Genomic DNA, 24366 nt, shown 5'->3' on the forward strand with positions numbered 1-24366 from the left:
TCATTTCCTAACATATTTATTCACAGAACATCTCCCTTTTTGTTTTTCATGAAACACTAAAATCTCTCCGAATTCAGCAGCCTTTGGGAATTACTGACGGCAAACACAGCCCATTGGCGCCTGGGTCAGGCATGTCCAGCTCACGCGACTAACTGGCTGTTGAGACCGGGCTTGGCTGTACGGCTGTGAGCAAGTCTGAGCCATGCTGTGACCCGCCTCTGCTTGGTGGCGTCTGCTTTGTGTACTTGATCCTTTTCCTGTTCCGTTTTTTCTTTCCACATGTTTCTCACCTATTTAAAGGAAATACCTATTAAAGATCGAATTCTAAATTCTAATTCTAAACCTACTGAAAATTTTAAAAAACCATAAAGTTAAAATAAGAAAACATTTATCTGTCCTAATACCACTGTTAACATACCAGTCTGTGCCATTCTTTTTCCTGTAAAATACATATTTCTGCATACACATACTTTGTAAAAGCTAACATCTGTTTTCATTTTGATTTATTTTGCATTTTTGTACATTCTTAGAAAATCATGTTAAATGTTTTCTGGAACAAGGCCAAGTCTGTATGACTAGATGGGTAGATGGGAAGGAAGGACAGAAAGAAGGAAAGGTCTGAACGATGAAATTTTAGCTATGATATTTGGCCAAATTCCCCAACTCTCAAACACTATTTATCTCATACGCTATTCATTCTATGAAATGAGATTTATAATGTAAACTGGCTTGCATTTTATAGTTACTCAGCAAGGGATACCTATTATGATATTATCTTTATCTGCATAGTAAGTTGTTCTTGGAAATATTTTCAAGGGGCTGAATGCATCCAGTGGAGACATGAAAAAGGTAATGAATTCCTTATGGTATCCTCCCAGGGTAGGAAAGGTATTTATAAATCTGCTGAAGAAATGTATGGCTTGAAACATTCCACTACTTGATGATCATCCTTAAAAGCCTGCGTTCTCTGTATCAAATGATTGAACTACCCATTTCCATAAGTGGTACACTCCCAGTTCTTGGTATGTCATTTTGCAACTTTCTGTGGCATTCCTGCATATGGTTCCCACTCACTGGAAGTGTTACTCTTGTGATAGTAAAGTTTGTTCAAAGGGCATGAATAAAAAGTTAGTGAAATTACAGGAGAAACAATCTATATAGCAATGATAGATGCATTTCCTGTACATTTGAAAATTTAAAAAAATTTTCACTCATTTTGACTTGAGGCTTGGTGTCCAGGTGACATCAGAACCTGGATAATCTGGATAATGTTTGCATTTGGATCACATATTGTCATACAAACAGCTTGATGTTTAAAATTAACCTTTTAATAGAAAACCTGTGTTTTTATTCTAGAGCAGTTTTTCTTATATTCTTTGACCTCTTAAGTCCTTTTGAAAAGTTAACTAATCAATGAGATTATTTTCATCAGGCATTTTTTAAAAATTTGTACAGGTGGACAAAAATTTGAAAGAATCTATTAACTCTGTGGAAATTCACTACTTAGACCAATATGTGAGCATATTAAGCCTTAGGCGAATATATTCAGAAAAGAATTTATTGACCGACTGTAAGTGGGGTAAGACTAGGCAGTTTTATTTTTGATGAGAGCAGTCTAAGATGGATTTGGCATTGTGGCATTTCTTTAAGTTGGAAATAACTGTAGGTGTTTTGCTACTTATGAAAGCTTGAACATACTGTGAGTGCATATCTATGAGAGTGTGAGTATGTGCGTGTGTATGTGTGTGTTTCAGCCAGTGAAATGTCATGCTAATGTTTTATTAGTAAAAAAGAGAGGTTCTGTTGTTTCACAATATTTTAAATACACAATGCGATAGTTCACATTTTTTGTTATGAGGAGGATGATGTTCCCTCTCTCAGGGAAACCTTGCCTTTGTTAAGAGGGAGAAAAGACTTTAAACATTAATGTTAAAAAGTTGTGTAAGACAATATAATCAATTGCAAAAGTAACTGCAGAGCTTTGGGAAAGGAAGAGGTTGGTGATGCTACAGTTAATGATGGACACTTCATAAAGATGGTAATTGGAGGTCTAGGTCTTTATCCTGAGAACATAGGTGCTTAGCAAAAGGGGAAACTTCTATAACCACACTCAGGTACAAAGACTCATAGAGGGGGACATTCTAACTGGGTGGATTCTTTAAAAATTGTGATTGTGTTGGTCATTAGTAAGTATTTCTATCAGTGCTTTTCTTTTGTCTGTTTTTCAACTCTTACCATTTTATACCTTAAAACTGATACCACATTTTAGCATTAAGGGATTAGGTTTAGCTTCCCTCTCACCAATTACAAGGTGGATTTCAACAGCTTGCTTTCTTCCCTGGAATTGGAAATGCACCTTCAAAACAACTGTTTTGTTGTCACTCAGAAATGTTTTTTTCAGGGCCCACTTAGAATATGGACATCTTTTCTTCTCAATCAACTTTCATCTCCTCATTACAAATATAATAAAATCCCACTTAAAATTATGACTGTTTTCAAAGTAAACTAGTGGAATATTGTCCCTTGTTTGGGAATTCAACATAGACACCAAATTGGCCCCTTCCATACTGATAGGTAGCAGATGTTAGATTTATGCAGCAGGATAAGCTAAAGGATTGATGACTTAGCCACAGGATTTATGAAGTCTGCCATTTGCTAAAGTGCTTTGAGGAGCAAATAAAACATTCATTCAGTTGACCACAGACTGCTATTAAATTGAACTGCTCCTGCTAGTTGTCTCATAGCTCAAATTTCATTCTGCCATGAATTAAGGTTTTATTTAATAAATTTCTATAATACAGAGTTTTAGAGGAAATATGTTAGGAAAAGATCCAGGAACTTTGCTCCCAGACTGAGTCTTCTTGAAGGCAGTGCAATAAATTGGGAGTAAAATGTTTCCCAAAAGAGGTGACTGCAAGATTTTAAACATTGTTTTGAAGATAGTCAACATCTAATATGTAGTAATTTGAAATTTATTTTATATTTTTTTGCTGTTAAATCCATATTAGTATATTCTATCTTCTGTAGACATTAATAGCATTTTTTTGGTATTAAAATTATTAAAGGTCAATTTCTGTCTCCTGGAGTCTTTAAAAAATGCACCATTAGTTGTTCTATGCCTTGAAGCTTCACGACTTTGGAAATGGAAGTATTTTGGATGTATCTGAGTACTTAAGTACACCATTGATTTTTCTGTCTTCAGGTGTTGGTCACCTTGGCACTCCAATAAAGATTCTCATGCCTTGTACCTTTTTGAGATATATAAAAACTATACTTCATAGTTATAAAAAGTTATTTTCATCTTTACCATAATTAGTGCAAAAAGCCATTTATTGCAAAAGCAAAAATCCTCACGAATAGAAATGTTACAAGGACAGAAGTCTGGTGTGTTTTATCTTCACCTTGTGTCATCCATTTTAATTAGAGAAAAGGGCGGTGAATACTGTGACAAGAGTCTGGAATTAAAATCATTAATTGATGTCAAGCTGAAGAGATCCTGCTAGCATGAATTTGGTGACAGCAGGAAAGAAATTAACCTTATTACTCTAGTATATTACATTATTTTGTGTATTATTTTCTATGCAGTTTCAAAGCAATTTCTTTATCATAATAGGAAATACTTTTTTTAAACAGAAAGGAAAGGTGTGAATATTTATGTTTGAACATAAATTGAAATGATAAATTCTTTGCCTTTTTTAGACGTAATAAAAAGTTTTAAAAGTTTCATTGGTTTAATCTTCTTTCTTTTTTTTTTTACATTTCAAGAATAGGAAAATAGTGCATGATGGTGTTGCCCCATTGTCCATCCTGGCAGCTGTCTGTTATCATTTAAATGTCAGAATAGTTCTCTTGTTTATAAGTAGGAAGGAGTTTTGAAATGCTTAAAGCAATAGACATTTATTTCTTTGGCAAAGTTTTAGGCTAATCAGTTACTTCTGTCATTGCTGAGGTTTGGCCCGAGATACATTGGATGAATGGATGAATAATGCTCAACATCAACCTGACTATTCAGAAAAAGCGATCTTACATTGTAGAGATAATATGTGACCTCAGGATCACAATAGAAGAATAGAGGGGTGATCTTTTATAGCTTTGACCATCTGGAACCATTAAGGGGGAAATCGAAAGACAGTCAACTTTTTTAAGTTTCCTAAAGAAACTAAGCTATTTTTATTAGGACAACAAAAATATTTTCTCCCCTGAGCCAAATATTTCTTTGGCCACGATAAATTTTGCCACAGAGAATGAAAATACATAACATGTAAATATGATCTTTGGCTGTGTTGCAAAGTCCCTTTTCCCACTTTGTAACAAATAAGATATTAAAGTAAAAAAATATATAATAAAGAAAATCATTTGTGTCTTTTGTTAGTTTGACTGGGAGTTGTCAGATTGTCAAATATAATTTCTTACGTTATTGGAGCTTAGAAAAATATCAGTGTTTTTAGAAGTTACTATAGGCATGACTAATGTTTATTGGATTCAATGATTAGTGGCAATTGGTAATAATATGCCAATTTGGGTAAAAGATTTAAGAACTTGGCTTTATGAGTAGTACCTCATGCTGCTGCGTATTTCTTCTGAGCAATTCACTTGTTAGAAATTGACCCCCAGTGAACGTTAGTTTCTGTGTGATTTGAATTGACACAGATCTAGGACTCATCAAAAACATATTGAAACTGATGTTCAGGGAGATTATTTATGTGCATGCTTCACTTGAGAATGTTTATATTTTCTTTTTTCTGATAACTTCCTTTCTTAAGAGGGCTGCATATTCCAACGTATGTAAGCTAGATTATCTTCACTTTAATGAACTGAAGTTCAAGTACACAGGGTTCCCTCATTTATAAACCAATCTAAGTCACTCCCTTTGATTTCAAGAGGTTCTCCGAATTCAGAATTTTCGGCTTTATTTCTTTTGTATGCCCCCAAATTTCTTCAGTTCCCAAACTTGAAAACGTATGTGAATTCCAAGTCACCCTGAATAGTACCTACAATTAGGTGATTGTCTGATGGTGGCCAAATATATAGTAGTAAAGTGGGTTGTCAAACAAATGATCATAATTGAACTTCAAATTAATATCCCAATGAGTTGAAGAAAGAAGTCATTTACCTCTGTAGTTTTTCTGGCTGAAGAAAGAGTCAAAAAGACAGGAAGATAAAATAAAATGACTTCTGAACGTATTATGAACTTTCATCATGGATATCTAGTATTTAGTGGTAATCAACTTTTACAATAACACTCTTGACTGTCATAATTGCTTGTAAGTGAATAAGTAGACTATAATAAAAAATATAGCATAAATCTGACTGAATTTGACATTAGACTTTGAGTGATATTTCTTTTATGGGTGTTCTTACGTTTATTAGAATCTAGGACTCTTACTGATAAAAATTTCTAACTTTCCAATATTATCTTATGAGTTAAGAAAGTCATTGATTCTCAACTCAGAAAATAAGGTTCTCCTAGGGAAGTTTTGGGAATATGTGAAGCATTTTTGGTTGCCTTGATGGCCTGCTTAATGATATGAGGCTGAAACCTATTGTGCAAGAAGTCATTTCTTAAACAACCTTCCTCAAATGTCCCTGTACCCCTGTCAAGGAACACTGACCTAGGTGAATAGAAATACCTACATTTTACAGCTGGGAAATAAGGGAAATTAGAGAAATGTGACCTGATGGATCCAAAATTTGAAATACAAGACTAGCATGATGGTGATAAGCTTGATGTAAGCAAAAAAAAAAGGGGGGGGAGAAAAATGAAATTTTGCTTGTAATGTTATAAATTTTCCAGCTTTTTGTAAAAAAACAAAAAATCACTTTCTGTTTTGAAATACTTTCAGAGTTACAGGAAGTCACAAAGACAGTACAGAGAGATCTTGTGTACCCTTCATCCAGTTTCCCCCAATAGTTGAAACTTAAATGACTATAGTACAATATGCAAACCAGGAAACTGACTTGGTACCATGTTGTATTTGGTTCTATGTCATCTTACACATGTGCAGATTCATGTACCAACCAATGCAATCAAGAAACAATTGTTCTGTCACAAAGATCTTCCTCATGCTTCTCCTTTATAGCCACACCCACCTGTCTGCTCCCACCATAGATAACTGCCAGCAACCACTAATATGTTCACTGTGTCTATAATTTGTCATTTTGAGAGTGTTATATGATATAGCATGTGACCTTTTGAGAACAACTTTTTTTTCCACATAGCATAATACCCCTGAGATCACAAGTTGCCTTATCAGTAGTCTGTTCATTTGTATCTCTGAGTAGTACTCTGTGATATATATCTCCTATTGTAGCCTATTTTGGTTATTTCTAATTTTTGAATATTAGAAATAAAGTATCTGTGAAAAATTGTGTGCAGGTTTTTCATAGACTTAAGTTGTCGTTTCTTTGGAACAAATGCCCAGGCATGCAATTGTTGAGTGGCATGGGAAGTGTCTAGTTTTGTAAGAAACTGCCAGGCTGTTTTCCAGAGTGGCTGTACCATTTTACAATTCCAGCAGCAGTGTATGAGAAACCTGGTGTCTCTGCATCCCTGCCAGCTTTTGATATTAGTGTTTTGTAATTTTAGTTGATATTAGGTGTGATAGCTCATTGTGGTCTTAATTTGCATTTCCCTGGTGGCTGGTGATGTTGAACATCTTTGCATGTGCTTACTTGTCTTTTGTATATTATTTCCACAGAAATAGAACTTCACATCTTTTGTGCTTCTAATTGTTTTCTCATTGTTGAGTTTTGAGTGTTTTTTATATATTCTGGACATGAATCCTTTCTCAGATATGTGGTTTGCAAATATTTTCTCTTTGTGCTTTTCTTTCTCTTAATAAAGTATTTCACAGAGGAGGTGCTTTTAATTTTAGTGGTATTCAATTTATCTGTCTTTTCTTTATGAATTAGGTTTTTGGTATCATTTCTAAGAATTCTTTACCAAGTGCTAGGTCCTAAAGATTTTCTTCTAAAATTTTGTAGTTTTACATTTTACATTTAAGTCTGTGATCCATTTTGAGTTTAATTTTTGCATAAGTTGTGAAGTTTAAGTTCAGGGCATTTTTATTTTTGCCTATGGATATCTAATTGTTCTGGTACTATTTGTTAAAACGACTATTATTCCACTAACTTGCTTTTGCACAATCATGAAAAATCAGTTAGCCATACTTGTTGGCTATTTCTTGGTTCTTCATTCTGTTCCATTAACCTATGTGTCTGTTCCTCCAAGATCTTGCACAGTCTTGATTATTATATATATTGTTTAAGTCTTGCAGTCAGTATGTGTGATTCCTCCCAGTTTATTGTTCTTTTCCATAATTGTTTAGCTGTTCTTTGCCTTTCCATATAAATTTTAAGAGAATCTTGTCTATATCTACAAGAATCTTCCTGTGGTTTTTATTGGAATTACATTAAGCCTGTATATTACCTTGGGGAGAATTGACTTCTTTACTATGTTGAGCCTTTCATCCATGATCACAATAATGCCTTTCCATTTTTTAGATCTTCATTGGTTTCTTTCATCAGATACAAATTTTCATCATACAAATCCTGCACGTTTTATTAGATTTATGTGTATCTATTTTATACATATCTATAAACTATGTATCTATGTATTTCCTTTTTTAATTTCAGCATCTGTGTTCATTGTCAGCATATAGAAACAATGGATTTTATTGATGTTATATCCCATTGCTTTGCTGAGCTTGCTTTTTAGTTCTAGGATAGTTTTGCACATTCCTTGGGATTTTCCATATAGACCATCTGCAAATAAGAATGGTTTTATTTCTTCCTTTCCAATCTGTAAACTTTTTCCTTTTCTAGTTATATTGCATTGTCTGGAATTTCTAGCATTATGCTGAATTTCAGTGGTGGCAGCAGACATCCTTACCTTTTTCTAATTTTAGGGAAAGCATTTAATCTCTCTCCACTATCTATGATGTTATCAATAGATGTTTTTGTAAATGGTCTTTATCAAGTTTAGGAAGTTACTTCTGCTTTATTACTAGCTTTCTGAGAGTTTCTGTAATGATAGATGTTGGATTTTGTCAGATGCTTTTCCTGCATCAACTAATATAATGTGATTTTTCTTCTTTAGCCTGTTAATATGTTAGGTTACAGTAATTGATTTTTGAATACTGATTATTTGAATATTCCTAAAACAAACATCATTTGGTCATGGTCTGTAATTCTCTTTATGTATTGTTAAATTCTATTTATTAACATTTTATTATGTACTTTGCTTCTCTGTCCAGGGGGGATATTGGCCTATAATTTTCTTTTTACCTTTCTGTACTACCTTCATCTGGTTTTTGCATTTTTTTCTGTATTCATTTGAATATATATTTATGTGTCATTTATGTTTAACAGTAGTCTACTTCAAATATGAAAAAATAAATAACTTTACAATAAAACAATAAGCTCAACTAAAATATTGCTTTATATAAATAGGACTTCACTTTTAAGTAAACTTTTTTTTGGAATTTTTTTTAATTAAGGTATCATTGATATATAATCTCATGAAGGTTTCACATGACCAACATGGTGATTTCACCATTCACCCCCTACTCTCCTCCAATGCAATCCCTGTCCATCAGCATAGTAAGATGCCATAGAGTCATTATTAAGTAAACATTTAAATTTATAAGTATGCAATGGAAATATTTTTCCCATCAAAAATCATCAAAATTCTATTGAGCGTTGTTTAATTACTTTTGGATAACCAAGATCAACTTCAGATATAAATTATATTAATATAGGTTCAAGAGGACTTTGTTCTAAGTAGCTTAATAAAATTCTGGGAAATATTTAAACATTTCTGCAATAAAATAGTTATTTAAGTTCTCTTAGTTATAGCACAAGCACATTTTATTTCAGAATTTGATTGGATACATGCTTTCTTGATCCCAATCTCAGAATTTGCCAGTTCTGTATACATTGCATAAAAGGTCATTATCATTAAACTAATATCTTTTACCAGTAATAAGAGTTACAGTGTGGATTCATATTTAAGCTTCATAATACTTGAATGTGTATGGTATATATACATTATTCACCCATACATAAATGTATGCATATATATTATATGTATGTGTGTATAACTTTTTTAAAAAATCACTTCTTGAATTTAAAAAATTCAGAAGTAAAATGCAATGGATGCCTGTTACTAACAGTAAGCAATAAGGCTTATTGTTCCTGGTGAATTTTTAAAACTAGCTACTAAGTGACAATTTAGATTGAAACAAATTAAGACTATGCCTTATTGACATGAACAAAAGCTGCCTGAAATGATTATTTTTAAGCATCAGTGACATTACCTTGACCATCTAAAATGAATATGACATTGTTTATACCATCAATTTTCTTAGAGTTGCATGAGATAAAATGTATTTTAAAACATTTTGATGAATGTTTCTGTAAGCAGTTCTTAGAAAAGGCATAGTTTCTCTTGTTTCAACTTTGTTTTAATTTTACAGGATTCAAGCCAAAACTAGAGAATTTAGAGAGCGACAGGCTCGAGAACGGGACTATGCTGAAATCCAAGATTTTCATCGGACATTTGGCTGTGATGACGAGTTAATGTATGGGGGACTTTCTTCCTATGAAGGCTCCATGGCTCTCAACGCCAGGCCCCAGAGCCCAAGAGAAGGACATATGATGGATGCCTTGTATGCCCAGGTGAAGAAGCCACGGAATTCCAAACCATCACCTGTAGACAGGTAGGGTCCTGGAGCAATCAGGGTATTGCTTCCTAATCAACTTTGATAGTTTTTGACAAGCGAGTAGATTGTTCATCAATTCTCAAACCATAACTGCCTCTTATTAATGGCCTTTAAAAAGCTGTGGTGTCTGAAAGCATTGAGTTTACACAAATCGAAGCCCAATGGAAAGAGCAGCAGAGGTTTTGATCACTTTTTAATGATTCTAACATATTTCATCTTGTTCTTAAAATGGTTTTAGACCAGAGAACTAACCTTTAGTTTATAACTCAAATAAAAAGCAAACCTGAAATTATTGCTCTTCTGTGTAAGCCGTATTTCTTTTTGTTGCTAGGCGAGTCTCTAGTTGTGGTAATTAAATAGATGGGGAATGACATGATTTGTTCCAATTTGATTTATGTAGAGGGCCACTTGGTGACCTGATTTTATATTATGGAAGACCTAATGAATGAGATGTGTAGTATAGGCAGTCTTCAAATGGCTTTGAATGACCCCTGACCACAGGTCTGATTGTATGTATTACTATAGCACCAAGGAGAACAATGTTAACACTCTGTTCATGGCTATATACTTATTTCAATTTTAACTGACTGTATGGTGATATATTTATTAATGGCTATATGTTTATTTCAAATTTTAACTGAGACAATTTAAAAACATCTTTTTCTACCCCTTTGCATATCCAAACACCATATAAAGTTTAGGTCATGAACAAAATAGCACTCATTTCTTTTCATTTGAAACATATGCATACTATTGTCATAAAGAATAATCCAGCACAATCCATCACATCTCAATGTCTTTTTTTTATAATCCATGCTGTACAAGGGAGCTAGGCTTTGAACATTAAAAACAGCAGATTTCACTTAAAAGGAGAGGGTCTTTAGCATGCATTAGAATCACCTGGAGGGTTTTTTAAGACACAAATTGATCAACCCTTCCCCAGAATTTTGACTCAGTAGAACTGAAGGAGTGCCTGAAAATTTGCACTTCTAACAAGTTCCTAGGTCTGATGCTAGTGATGCTGGTCTCTGGAGCTATGCTTTAAGAAACCCTGCCAGACCAGACATGCATTTGAGTGATGTCATCTGAGCACCCATGTGTTATTTGGCTGCTATACTTTGCACTCAGTTTATATTTTCATTATTTACTAGCTATATTTAGAGGTTTGCAAATGTAGCAGGTAACCCTCAGGCAAACCAGAGGAAGCATTTTAAGGAGTAGCAGAAGCAGATTTTAAGTTAAATGTATAGTCAGATTATTGTTCTGTTTGTTCCTTTTTTTTCTTTTTTGGTTTTGTTGAGTTTTAGATTTTGTTTATTCTATGAAAATCCATTTGATGTTGATTACAATGAGTGAGTAATGTAAGTTAACGAGGGGGCTTATGGTTTATTTAAACCCTTTTGATGTGATCACCCAGAAGGTTCACAGTGCTTATTAACTAACACAGAGGTGTCAGGATTTAAAGAATAAAATGATCATCAGTAACAGTGACATTTCCTTAATAACTGCTTAACTTGGTCTCTGCTTTACTTGCAAAAGCTTTTTGTGGAAGGTCAAATAGCATTCGAAGGCCATGAATGTCCCATTGGACATGTTCTCTTGGGAGAAAGGACAGCAGAAACATGGGTGTTGCTAGCTAGTCCCTTTTGGAGGAACTAAAAAAAAATTACTTAAATTAGTTAACGTGTTATTGGTCATCGATAAAAACATTGATCATTTTCAGCACTTTCCACATCTAGTTTAAAAATCTAAATAATAGTGGATGTACTTGTAGCAGTTATTTGCATAGCCTAGAAGTCCCTCTGGACGTGAGAGATGGGAGTCAGAAGGGATCTCTCCAGCTCCTGAGTCCAAGAACTGTTGCTTTAAACCTCAGTTTAAACCCCCAGTGCCCTCTAAGAGTCTAATTCTCTCCTGAAAATTTCTGTAAATTTTCCAAAGGTTTATGTGCTCAGAGCGTCAGCTGCTTCTGGGCTCCAGAATCCTTGCCTGCAGGTTCTGCTCTGCACCAGTGGACCTCAAACTGAAACTCAGCCTCCTAACTAATTTCCATCAAAATCAGATCATTCCAGAGGAGACTTTCATCCTGCAAGGGGTCACACCTAGCAGCCAGCAGCTCAGACTTCACCCCGCAGGCATCGCTATGCTCAAACGCCCCTCTCTGAGTCACCCAGGAGCAGCCTAGACAGCTGTCTGCTGGGGATTTTACAGTTCTGTGCTTTTGTGCCACAAAAGGATGATTGGATTTCTAAGACACTTCCAACTCAAGAGATGTATAATTTATTTATTTTTAATGGATTGTAGAAACTGAAGTTTAGCTTTTTTGTAATTATTATTTTTACAGAGAATAAGATATCCATTAAACACTGATATCATTAATCCAAAAAGTTAGGAATTATTGCCTATAAAGCATTTCTTCACAAACCTGTAATGGAATATGATTTTGGCTTGGAAATCACAGCAGCACTGTCATTTTCTGTCAGAGAGAAAACTGTAGAAAAGTGTTTCTCACACGTGAAGAGTACAGAGACTCTTTTTAAAGGAAAGGCAATCTCTTGATAACTGCAGTATCAAATTAAATTGTTTTGATTATAATGTTAGTTAAATATGTATAAAAATAAAATAGTGCTGAACTCCTTCTGTTTACAGCCATTATACAACTATAAAACCAAACATCTTTACAAATTAAATACAAACAAAACAGCAAAACCATTACATTTGAATGTACAGCATTAATTTAATGTGGCCAATAATGTTTTTAAAATCTAAACTCTTGCACAAATCATGAATATGGTGGTGGCTGCTCCATGGCAGGTTCGTTCGAGTTTGTTTGCTTACACCCACCAGCCAAGGGCTGACTCAGTTCACCCAGCACTTTCCTCAGTTAGATTAATGCAGTTTTTCTGCATATCCACATCTAATACCTTTGGCCTGTAAGCCACATGGCACATCACTGGTGTGTGAAGCCCAACTTCTTCTTGTCCTCACCTTGAGAAAGTGCAAGTTGCATTTCCTGATGCCTTCATATTTGTAAACTTAAACTCAGTCAGTGAAATAAACGTACTGTAAGATGGCCTAGAATATGCTTATCTTTTTAAAAATAATTATTCAAATGGAAATATAAGACTTGAAAGTCCAGAGTATTTCCTAATGAGGAAAAATATCCAATAAAGAAACTCCCATCAACTAAATTTCACGAAAATTTGCAATGATGTCTGGTGAACTTTACTATTCAAATGATTAGATTTCATGGGAGTATAGGCAGTCAGTTGACAATCTGAAGTGTAGCCTGCATTTGTGTTTTGAGATTTTCTTTGTTCAGCAAGAAAGCAGTATTCTGAATGTCATTGCTTAATCATTTTAATTCATCTTATAGTCAGAAATGTGGATCTGGTAGCTCCACATGGAAATAGCCAGAGATAATTTATCAAATGCTGTGAATTTTGATGTCAAATGGGACACTTTCTCAGGTTCCACATTAATTATAAAATGCTTCCTATAAGATAGCTTCATACTATGTCTAGAGTTTATTGTCATGCCTGTTTAATTTGATCTGAGCATGAATTATTATTTGACTGTGTGTATACTTTGGTCACAGTGCCCTTGTTCCTATTTATTAATGCCCTTGGTAACATTTGAATTTTCATAGACTGATGCTCTATAGGAGCCCACCTTCCTTTCCATTTTATATGAATAACAAGGCTTAGACTCAAAAAAACAGTTGGTATACTTAGTTTTTTATTCTGCTTATAACCAGAGACCTGAAAATTTAGCTGGTGTAAATGAGTCATAGTCTTGTATTTCTTTGGCAAGCGTTCATTTCTTACTTGACTGTTGTATGTTCGAGTCTGATCCAGCATTCTGTTTCCACATTTCTCCCCCACTGTGGAAGACATGGCTAGGTGCTACCCAGAACCCATTCTCTTCTTCCTTACTTAATAGAACCCCAGTTTTGTTCAGGCTAGTCTGGCAATGTGTCCAGCTAAAAATTGTTATTTCCTAGGCTCCCTTGCAGTAGACAGTGACTATGTGAGATTGTGCTAACAAATGATTTAGAAATAGATCTAGGGACTCACTGCAAAGCTAGTTTTTTCCTGATTAAAATGGAATCAACTCAGCTTTTTCCCTTTGCCATTTCCCTTCTCGCTGCTTGAATGGGTTCTGCAAAGTGGGATTCATCTGACAGCCCTGAGAATGAGGGCCACGTGGAGAAAGAGGGAGGCACCTGGCCCCTTGAGCAGCTGTTCTAGTCCTGGCATATCCACCTCTACTCCTTCTGACCTATGAAACCGAGCCCCTTATTTGTTCATTACCTTCCATCACATTTCCTATTCATGGAGCCAAGTACCATTCTGAGTGTAGTGAATCATGCACGCAAGAGCCCAAAGGGAATCATCATCTTTAGCTCAGGATCATCTATATGTTGGAGATCTATCTCCTGGTCAAATCATTTCCACAGTATTTTGTGAAATTAATTAACAGACAAAATTCTCCAGTGTCACTCAGTAGCTCCTCTCCTTTTCATTTTGTTTAGCCTCTACTTAAACAATGTTATCAGTCAAATGTCTGCTAGCATTTATCCTTCTTAATGCTGATGTACTATCTCCTGGCAGCAGCTGCCTCTACCAAGAAGCCTCCTGTACAGTAGGAGGCCATTGGGTATGGACAAGAGCAGGATAATGGAGCCACATTGCCTGAATGTGGTTCTGGGCTCTTCCAGCACAGGTGTGTGAACTCTATGGGGATGATAGTGATACTTTCCTCAGTAGGCTTAGGGGTACTAAGTCTGTTAATACATGTGAACTGCTTAGCCCTGCACCTGACCCACAGTAGGCACTATTTCAGTGTTTGATATTGCTATTATTACTTGGAAAGTGGAAGTTTACTTTCAGGAAAGCACAGCATCCCCACCTGGATGCAGAAACAAACAAGGAAATTGAAATGAATTGACAGGTTTTATTCCTTATACTTGAAGTTAACATACTTAGAAAAATGTGGGGATATAATTTTGCTGATACCACTTCCGTCATTAAATATCTTGGTCTCTAACTATTCTCCGTAAGTCACATCATATAATAACCCATTTCTTTCTGAATTAGGACTTCCTGAGTTCAGCATGAGACATTCCAGATTGCTTCTACAGTAGAAGTACTTGTAAGTGCTAGGTACTATAAAATGGCTTATGGGCAATGACTGGGGATCGTGGTGTATGGACGTGATCCCTGAGTCTATTCCAGTCTGTCCTTTGCTAGTCTGAAGTTCTTCATTTTGCACTTCATGGAATTCTTTGAAGTAATCCGTGTTCTACTTTCATGACATTCTTGCTGATCCCAAGATTGCAGTGCTCCTGGAGATAGGGAGGCTGGAACTCAGACCTTGTCTAAAATTTTGACGTTACTATTTGTATGAAGATACCTCCCGGTAGGGCAAGCAAGAATTATGATCTTCAGAACTGTCATAGATTGCATTCTAAAACAGTGGTTTTTCAAATTTTAGCAAAACCTGGAGTGTTTCTGAGAAAGACAGTTTTATTGACCTCCCCTCATAGATTTTTTCTGGTCCAGTAGATGTCGTTGGGGACTAGAACCTACATTTTTTTTTCTCCCCCTTGGGCAGATCACTTTTATTTAGTAGCAAACCTCTACAGTCATATAATCTGCTATCCTTCAAATCATTTTCCACAATACACATCCCTCTTCCTGGCAAACAGGATGTATATTCACTGGGGGAGGGGGGGGGTGTAAAAACCGCAAAGCAAGCAGTCACATAATATTGCAAAACTGAAGAAGTTACTGAAAAAAGATACCTAATGCTATGACTTTTTATTAATTACATTATAGGTGAATATATGCAACCGATTGCCTCCAGAGATTTCAAAAGTATTTCATAGAAATTCTTTCATTTAATGGCAAACTGTCCTGTGAGGCATGCGGGATGACATTTGTCCCACCTTTCAGACGTAGAAACTGAGTTCTGCAGCTACTTTCTTTCATTCAAGGTTATGCAGTTATTCTCCAAAGATTTTAAGACTGTAAACAATTGTTTCTGTAAACAATTTCAGCCCCGAGTTTCCAAGAACCTACATTTTCAACAATCGCCTCACTTGATTGTAATGCAATGGGGCCATCCACCCTTTGAAAAATACTGCTTTTGGACTTAGGAAAAAACAAATAGAAACTCCATTATAAGTTAATTTGTTAAGGTTGGTTAACAGTGAAGCTGTGAAATAATTTATGATTTCTGTATTGGACACAGCTTTATCTTGACATTCACAAATGTTCATTGTTCACCTATGATTGCATAATCATTTTATTTAAAAGGTCAGTCTGTAGGTGTGATATTCATGAACTTTATTCAGAGTTTTTTGACACTTACCAGAAGTTTTTTTTCATTTAAGTTATATGATTCCAATTTAAAAATTTAGTATGCTTTGAATTCTAACAAAGAAATGATGAAATGCTGGTCAATAATGTTTTCTATTTAGTTGAGGATACCACACAATTCATATTTTTGTATCCAGATACCAGAAGTTAAAAACTTACTGTAGTTAAAAACTCCACAGGAAGACAACTTTAATGGACATTTGCTGACTGTCACCATGCAATCATTTGCCACCAAGAGTGCATTGTCCTCAAATATAATTGAAATAAAATAGGTACTGTGCTGCTATAAATCTAAATAGCAGGAAAATAGTAGGCTAGACTCCCCCAGCTTGTTGAGGACACCTTAATGGAAACATAAATACCATAATCATATGCTTTTTGCATGCATTTTACCACTAAAGGGAAAATGAGGATTTTAAAAGGAAAGACCTTCATGAACTTGTTTTTCCCCCCATTAAAACTGGAATCTAGTTGTGTCAAAAGGAAGTCTGGTGAACACAGAACAAAACTAATTTTCTTAAATACAGGCAGTTATTAAACATGTGCTCTTTTAAAAATGTTGGGTAATATAACAAACTTGCATTTGTCATTCAAAAAGTCAAATGCCACTTTATTTACTTGCATTTACTTGGTATTCTTATCTCTGCTTTTCTTGAAATGTGAGAAGTCATTCTCAAATGTAGGAAATTTCACTGTCATATAAGTTTTGCAAGTTGGTGCAAAATTGCAACTTGGTGCTAATTAATGTGATCTACCCTGGGCCCATCTCAGTGTCCGCGACCGTCCATTTTGACCTTGGTCGATTCCATTCATCTCAGCAAATGTTGTAAAGTTTCTTGTTGCCTTCAGTGTGCCTCTCATCTCCAAAACTACCACCCACCTCCTCCTGGGCTACTGGGCTCTCGTGCTGAGGTGCAGCTATCCTTCCTCCAGGACAGCTCTGCAGATACTCTGCTGCATCCAGTCTCCCCTCTCAGCGCCTTTTTTAGCCTGTGCCTGCTGCTGGCACTTCCTGTAGCTGGCAACCATGCTGATATCTTTATCGTGCTGTTAAAAAAAAAATCCTTTTTTACCCTCTAGCTCTTTTCTGCCCTATTTTTCCCTCTTCACTTCTAATCCAAACTTCTTGAAATGTTAATCTAAATTTAATATTGACTGCTGTATCTTCTTCCCCAAATCTTGCTCTCTCAGTGCGGTAGGCAGACTCATGGCCCCCAAAGACGCCCACCCCCTAATCTGTGGGACCTGTGAATCTGTTACTTCATACAGCAGAAAGGACACTGCTGATCTGATTAAGGATCTTAAAATGGGGAGGTTTTCCTGGATTACCCAGGTGGGCTCAATAGAATCAGAAGAGTCTTCATAAGCAAAAGAGGGGGTCATGAGAGTCTGAGCAGGACAGAGATTTGAAGATGCCAGGCTGCAGGCTTTGAAGATAGGAAGAGGCCGTGATTCAAAGAATGCAAGTGGATTCCAGAAGCTGGAAAGGCAAAGAAACAGATTCTCCCCTTGAACCTGCAGATGTAGCACAGCCCTGCCAGTGCCTTGGTTTTAGCCAGTGAGGCCCATTTGAGATTCTGACCTCCAGAACCATAAATAAAAAATGTGCATTACCTTAATTAAGGCAATGAGTTTGTGAGAATGGCCTCCTAGATTCCTAATCCAAGAAACATTTCTGGATGTTTCCATTCTGGACAGCTCTGGGCACTCCTGAAGCTGTTCCCTTGCTTTCTGTGTGTAGTATGGCTATCTCTTGCTTCCTCTTTCCTCTCTAATTTCTGGACTATCTGTTTAAAGATTCTCTTCTACTTGCCCCCTATTTTTGGATTCCCTAGGGAAATAGCTCTGGACCACTGCTGTCCCTAATGTGTTCTTCTTGCTTAAAGTTTTTAGTTATGGGAGTGGGGGACAGCACTGACTTGTAATCAACTCTAGCCCTGTCGTCACCTTTAAAGCCCCAGATTCTTGGAGCTAACCACCAGCTGTGAATGCATGTATGTGTCCCTCAAACATCTCAAGCCAACCTATCCAAAACCAAATTCATCATTTTTTATTCCACACCTCCGCTACTTTCATAGGTCTAATCTCAAAGCAAGCCATCACTAGCCACATGTCTACCCGAGCCCTAAGTCTTTCTTTTGCAGCCAGCCTCCCTGCTCCCACGTCAGTCAGTGACAAGGCCCACCAACTTCATATTCTAAGTGATTCCAAATCCTCCCTCTCCTTCTGCACCACTGCACATGGCCACTAGCAGTAGCCTCCTAACTCCTCTCCCTGCCTCCCATTTGTTCTCCTCAAATCCCTACTTCACCCAAACCTGGGATTTTTTCATCTAAAATAAAAACCTGACATCTCATTCATCTTGGCATGTTGGTTAAAATTATTCTGTGGCTGTTTATTGTCACCAGGCTGCAGTCTAAGCCCTCAGCATGGTGTCGGTGGGCCTCGAAGCCCTCCTATTTCAGCCTCACCCCTAATTTTATCACAGTGTCATATTGGGTCACATCATACTTTCCTAACAGAGAATCAGTCTAAAAGTATAAATCCAACTTCATCTAATGCATGTGTGATTTAAGTGGCTCTTTGGTGGTATCTGTTCTGCAAATGTTAAATTTTAGTGAGTAAAAACAAACAATCACCATTCATTAAGCTATTCTAATATAGAGATACAGCAATTAAATTAAAGGCTGAGGTGACATAAACAGCCCAACAAATGAAATCTTGAAAGTAATGAAGCCATAAATAAGGTCATGGCTAATTTTAAAGACTTCTTGTTTAATTCTCTTTGTTGATTAACATTGCCTGAAACCATAATTTGTTTGTAGAAGTACTATGTAATGGGGGTTGTTTATATATTTATTTTAGCCTTAGAGAAGGTTTAAATATTCTACAGAAATATGAGGATAAGCGAAAACTGTTTAAAACCTGGGAAGTTAGCAGGCGACTAGTCCTCCAGCAGAGTGTTCGTTTTGTTTTAATGGCTTTGCCTTTGCAGGGCTCTGAACTTCTGGGTCTTTGAAAATGAGCTGGCCACACTGTGGTCAAAATCTCCTTGAGCTGCTTGCTGTTTCATTTGCTTTTAGCCTTCTAACAGAGGCTCCAAGATCCTGCTTTGGCAGCTTGGCGTGATAACTTATCTTGGTATTTTGTCCCAACTGCCCAGTTCTCCTGTCCTTGAGACAGTCCAAACCCTTGGATTCAGGTGCCAATCTTGATAGTATTTAGTGGTCTTAGGTTGGTGTTATTTTCTTTCTTGCTCCCGCACAAGTCAATCAGTCAACTATTCATATAAATTTTTGAGGATTTATTTGGAGCCCTGTTGTGAGATGTATTTTCAACTTCTTGAGAGATTTTTATCAAGACCTGAATCCAAAATCCATTTTTAAATTAACTTCCCAGATGTTCTAGAGCTTTCCCTTGGGCCCTCCCCCTCTCCAGCCCTCAGTGTGAGTAACTATTTAATTATTCTCTGTTTGTGGACTGACTCCTTCTCTTTCCACCAGCACCCCACTGGTTGATCTAATGTGAGTAAGGAAGAAGCAGTAGTTGATTAGAGCAGGTATTTGTTGTCTTTTCCAGTCAAGGAAGTGGTTGAGAACACCTTAGCTTCTTTCATTTGAACATATGTGAATATAGAAATAAAATTTCTATATATAGAAGTGGAAAAATAAACTTTATTGTTACAGAACAGAAAATGATTAGACAATTCATATATTCTATGGATATAGTAATTACTTGAATATGCATTTGAAATTGCATAGAAGTGACTCAAATGTTCATAGAATGAATCAGTGAATGTATATATATTCGTGTATATACATTTATGTTAAGCCCCCAATTATTTTTAAAACTGTATTCTCTGTATCAGTTTATACCTTTCATTATTCATTCTACCTGATATACTGTACAGGGGTTATATTGTTAAATCATTAGGAATACAGAATCTTGAAAATACAGTTGACCCTTGCACAACAATGGAGTCAGGGGCACCAACCCAATTCCACCCCATGCAGTCAAAATCTGCCCATAACTTCTAACTCCCTTAAAACTTAACTACTAACAGCCTACTGTTGACCAGAAGCGTTACAAGTAACATAGTCAATTAACACATATTTTGTATGTTATATTTATGATATACTGTATCCTTACAATAAAATCAGGTAGAAGAAAGAAAATGTTCTGTATTTAGTCTCAAAACAAAATTATTTGGGCCCAGTGAGTGTTTCCAAACTGATTCCTTCTGGCAAAATGACAGGTGGGTGGGTGGTTCTTTCAGCTTAACTTTTCTACTAATAAATTTACTATACTTTTAAAAGGTAAACAGATATTATTGGGCAAGAAAAGCCTGAATTTGTGCTTTTGTAATTACCCTTGTTTTCACTGAAATCCTTGGTTAACTCCAAGAGGCCACCCCACCACCACCACCCAATTCATAACAAAAGCTCAGACTATCCTAGTCAAAGGAAGAGTAATACCTCCAGGCATCTGGAAGATTTCCTGGGTGTGCCTGAATTCAGACTAAAATTTTGTGCCTTGGAATTGATTGGTGATGTCAATCTGAATAGAGGGACTAGATCAAGTCTGAATCAGAGAATATGTTTAAAGATACCATACTTTGAGTTTTAATGTACACCCAACCAACTCGGATGAAGGGCTAACAGTGTTTCAGTTGGCAAATCATCAGTTTTTAAGCTTCACCTTAGATTGTGTTTATCCTCATTTAGATATAAAATTTGCTTACGTTTTGTTTAGATGAAACTCATTTATTGATTTGACCACCATGAAAATAGAAAATGATTATTCTAAATTCCCTTAAACAAATTCTCCTAAAATCTCATTTCTATTATAAATTTGTATAAAAAAAAGAATTTAATAGTGAACAGATGAAAATTCCAATATAGATTTTCAAAAGTTGTAAATAGTGGCGCCTAAAATAATTGTAGATTACTCACCTAAGAAAAATTCTGCTGTAGTTTCATGTGGACTTCATATAATTCTGGAATGGTAAAATATATATCCACTCTGAAAAGTATATTGTTGTCTGCCATGAAGAAAAATGTGATTTAAAAGAAAAGTTTGCCATTCCACAACTTACTGATTATCATTACTTAAAAACAATTCTAAATAAATCTGCCTGATGACCGAATAACAGATACCTTTCTTCTCTGGTCTCTGCTTTTATACTTAATGGGTCAATGTAATGCCAGGTACAAAGTTTGAAGTGCAGTAGTCTTTTGACAGTTATATAATGAATTGGACCTGCATCAAGTACTCACACAGAGAAATGTAGTAAAGTAAAAATTTAACTCCAAGTTTGTTTTAAATTTGCATGTCACTTAGAATGCTTAAAGAAAATTGCAAGAGGGTGTGGATAGGATGCAGATGAAATTGGGGGATCCCAAGGGAGACATAGGGTGTCCTTCGAACAAGTTATGCATTACCTGACTCCCAGGAGTACTGTAACCCTACTAGTCATGCGTTTGGCAGTTCTGCTGATTTTCTGGCAAAGGGCAGGCAGTGTTCTGAGTGATGAGCGTTTTCTCCAAATTTCACAAAATCACCATGTGGCCTGGGGCAGAGAGGAGGAGGAAGACCTAGAAAATTAACTTAAATTCTATGTAATTATGATTCTGAGGCAGAGGAGTTTATTTTTGTTTTGTAAGCTACATTAGCATAACTTTAAAAAAATCACCTGCTTTGAGGCAGAAACTAAAGATGAAGATAAATGCTTCTCATTATTCTCTTTTTCTTCCACATCCTACTTTCCTTTACTCTGTATGTTTAAGTTTTGTGAAATATTCAAGAACTTAAATTATTTGAACAACTCAAAGTACACATTCCTCTTCCAGCCTCTGTGGCTGTGCGTTCACCTCTTTGGCAGCTATTTGGTGGCTACTGTGTGCCAAGAATTGTGGAAGGTGTCTGAGATACAGAAATGAGCAAGACCTAGTTCACAATCCAGGTTCCTCTCACTCAGTGTCACATGACAGGCCACACACACTATCTTGTACACAGAACAATGTGAATTCTATGGGGTGCTAAGGAGATGGCATCAGATTGGGGAAAGAGGGGCTTCCAGTAGGAGGTATGCTTGCACTGCATCCCGAATGGGTCAGAGCTGTATTATATTCATATTCTTTATATCTATTACATATATCAATAAACTGACCTAGTTTTGACTGGCAGTGCTGTCTAGTTAGGATGCTGGATTTGTTCATGGCTGGTCAACATTAAATATGGTCAACCCTTGCTCTGTAAATTCCTTAATACTTCTTGCCCCTAAGAGCCACTGGCAGAACTGTGGCTTTTCTCTCTGAGTGATCTGACTCTTGGAAAAGTTTTATAGGATTTCAGCAAGTAAGACGCACCCAGCCTCTAGGGCTCCTGGTGTCTTGAACCCTTGGGTAGGTGGAGCCTTGAGTCCTACAGGATGAGGTAGAGCCTGGACTGCAGGCCCTTCAGGGGGCAGCCCAGTGATTTCTCTGTGGGCAGGTTCAGTATCCAGGGGCCCTGGGGAGTACTGAGGCTGGTGATAGTGACTTTATGGATAGTTCCAAAGTAGGTCTTTGTGGATATTAACATCTTTAGTATAGTTCCACTTCAAGCATTTGGGAATTAAAATTCTTATTTTGACCATTCATGACTGTAATGACATGTGATTTGTGATACTGCTTGGGGCCGCAGGCTTTGCTGGATCATCAGGGGAGATGCAGCTGCATTAGTCAGTTGCAGCTAATAGACACAAACTACCTTACTAGGCCAGTTCAGAAACACTGGCAGACCCCATGACATCAGGGCTCCGTTCTTCCTTCTAATATTATTTCTAAGGAGTTTTGTTTGCATCTGGAAGAGTCTCATGAATCTCTCTCTGTAATGGATGAAACTAAAATGTGCTACCCCAATTTCTTTTAAAGATGAGCACATCTTGGAATTGTCTTGGTTTTGCTGTAAGAGTTCCAGGCAAACTGGATGTAGGCATAACATGACCCTTGCTGACTGAAGGGTTTGCAGTGTTCAACAATCCTATCCCACTTACAACTGAAACAGCATGTTGATTGATTTTTCGAAGGGCAGGTAGTGTACTGATTTTTACTGGGACTTCTTTTACAGCTCTTGCATGAGAGCTTTACTTCATTGCTTTTACATCTAGTTTATTCTTGAAAATGTTTAAAAATCAAACTACTATGCCAGTTCCACCCACACATATGTACCCAGAGGTTGGATGAGATTGTGTTCCTAGAGAGATGAGAAATCATGGTGAAACTAATGATGTTGGATCCTGAAGGCACTGATGATAAACTCTGCTGTCCCAGGGAGAACCTGGGACTGATGTAGGTACAAGCCAGGGCCCCTGTCATCTATCTCCCCATGCCTATAGGGCCAGGCGTGTAGAGCCAGGCATCATCCTCTGTCATGGACTGATGTCCTTTGAGAGAGCTTTCTGGGCTCTGCCCTATGTTTGCATATGACCCTAGCATGAGTTCTCCCAGAGGGACTTCCTGATGGAAACTACTCACTGCCAGCAGTGGAAAGCTGGGCCACTGGGCATGCTGTCAGTCAGGGAGAAGGAGACAGGCGAGGTGGCTGCAAGGTGGCTGGCATTCCAAGCAAACTCCAGCATATCCCAGGATCTTCAGGCTTAGAGGGACAGGGTCCTGGGTGCCTCTACATGAAATGCCATGCTCCCAGAAGTGCTCAGCTGCTTCTGTCCCCACTGCAGGTGGGGCTGGGGACTCGTAGCAGGCAACACAACCAGCAGGCACCAAAGTGAGTTAATATTAGGAAATACAGATAAATTAAAAATTGGAATTCTCCCCTCCTCTTTCCCTGGACTTCCTGACTACCTTCCTGCTTTATTTTTCTTACTAGGCTCATTATGTGATGATATGGTACAGTCATACTTTAAAAATGCTGTTTATCATTCATCACACTGTAAAAATGTTGTTTATCATTCATCTCCAACAATTAGCATGGAGTTCCATTTTGAAGTAGGAGTGTTTGCCTATTGTGTTTATGGCTATATTCCAAGGCCTGCCACATAGGCTTTCAAAAATGTTAAATCACAAATGAACAAACCAGACTCCTCATCAGCCCAGCAAAGGCAGTTTGTGGAGTGTATGTGTGCATGACAAGGAAACCTGCAAGCTGTGTGTAAGTACAGATGAGCTGCTTTGCAGAACAAGTGTGGAGTTTCTATTAGGAAAATGTAGTTAGGCACTTCAGTTGCTAAAATCCCTTTTGCTTATGCTCAATCCTTACAG

General features: G+C 36.7%; 1 protein-coding gene and 1 long non-coding RNA gene across 22 annotated transcripts in view; one reads left to right on the forward strand and one right to left on the reverse strand.

Moving 5' to 3' along the window:
- Positions 1-24359, reverse strand: LOC118970928 (uncharacterized). The gene is made up of 2 exons (XR_005059122.2): positions 21058-24359; positions 1-290 (listed from the first exon to the last, which is right to left on the reverse strand). It is a non-coding gene; the product is annotated as an uncharacterized lncRNA (long non-coding RNA).
- Positions 1-24366, forward strand: part of PARD3 (par-3 family cell polarity regulator) — an 804135-nt gene that overhangs the window by 638671 nt on the left and 141098 nt on the right. For all 21 annotated transcript variants that reach the window (XM_037010348.2, XM_037010345.2, XM_037010349.2 and 18 more), the window contains one exon: positions 9477-9719. In XM_037010348.2, the coding sequence (XP_036866243.1) occupies positions 9477-9719 (243 nt within the window). The remainder of the gene's footprint in view (positions 1-9476; positions 9720-24366) is intronic.

This window comes from Manis javanica, chromosome 2 (genome assembly GCF_040802235.1).
Source record: "Manis javanica isolate MJ-LG chromosome 2, MJ_LKY, whole genome shotgun sequence".
NCBI lineage: Eukaryota > Metazoa > Chordata > Mammalia > Pholidota > Manidae > Manis > Manis javanica.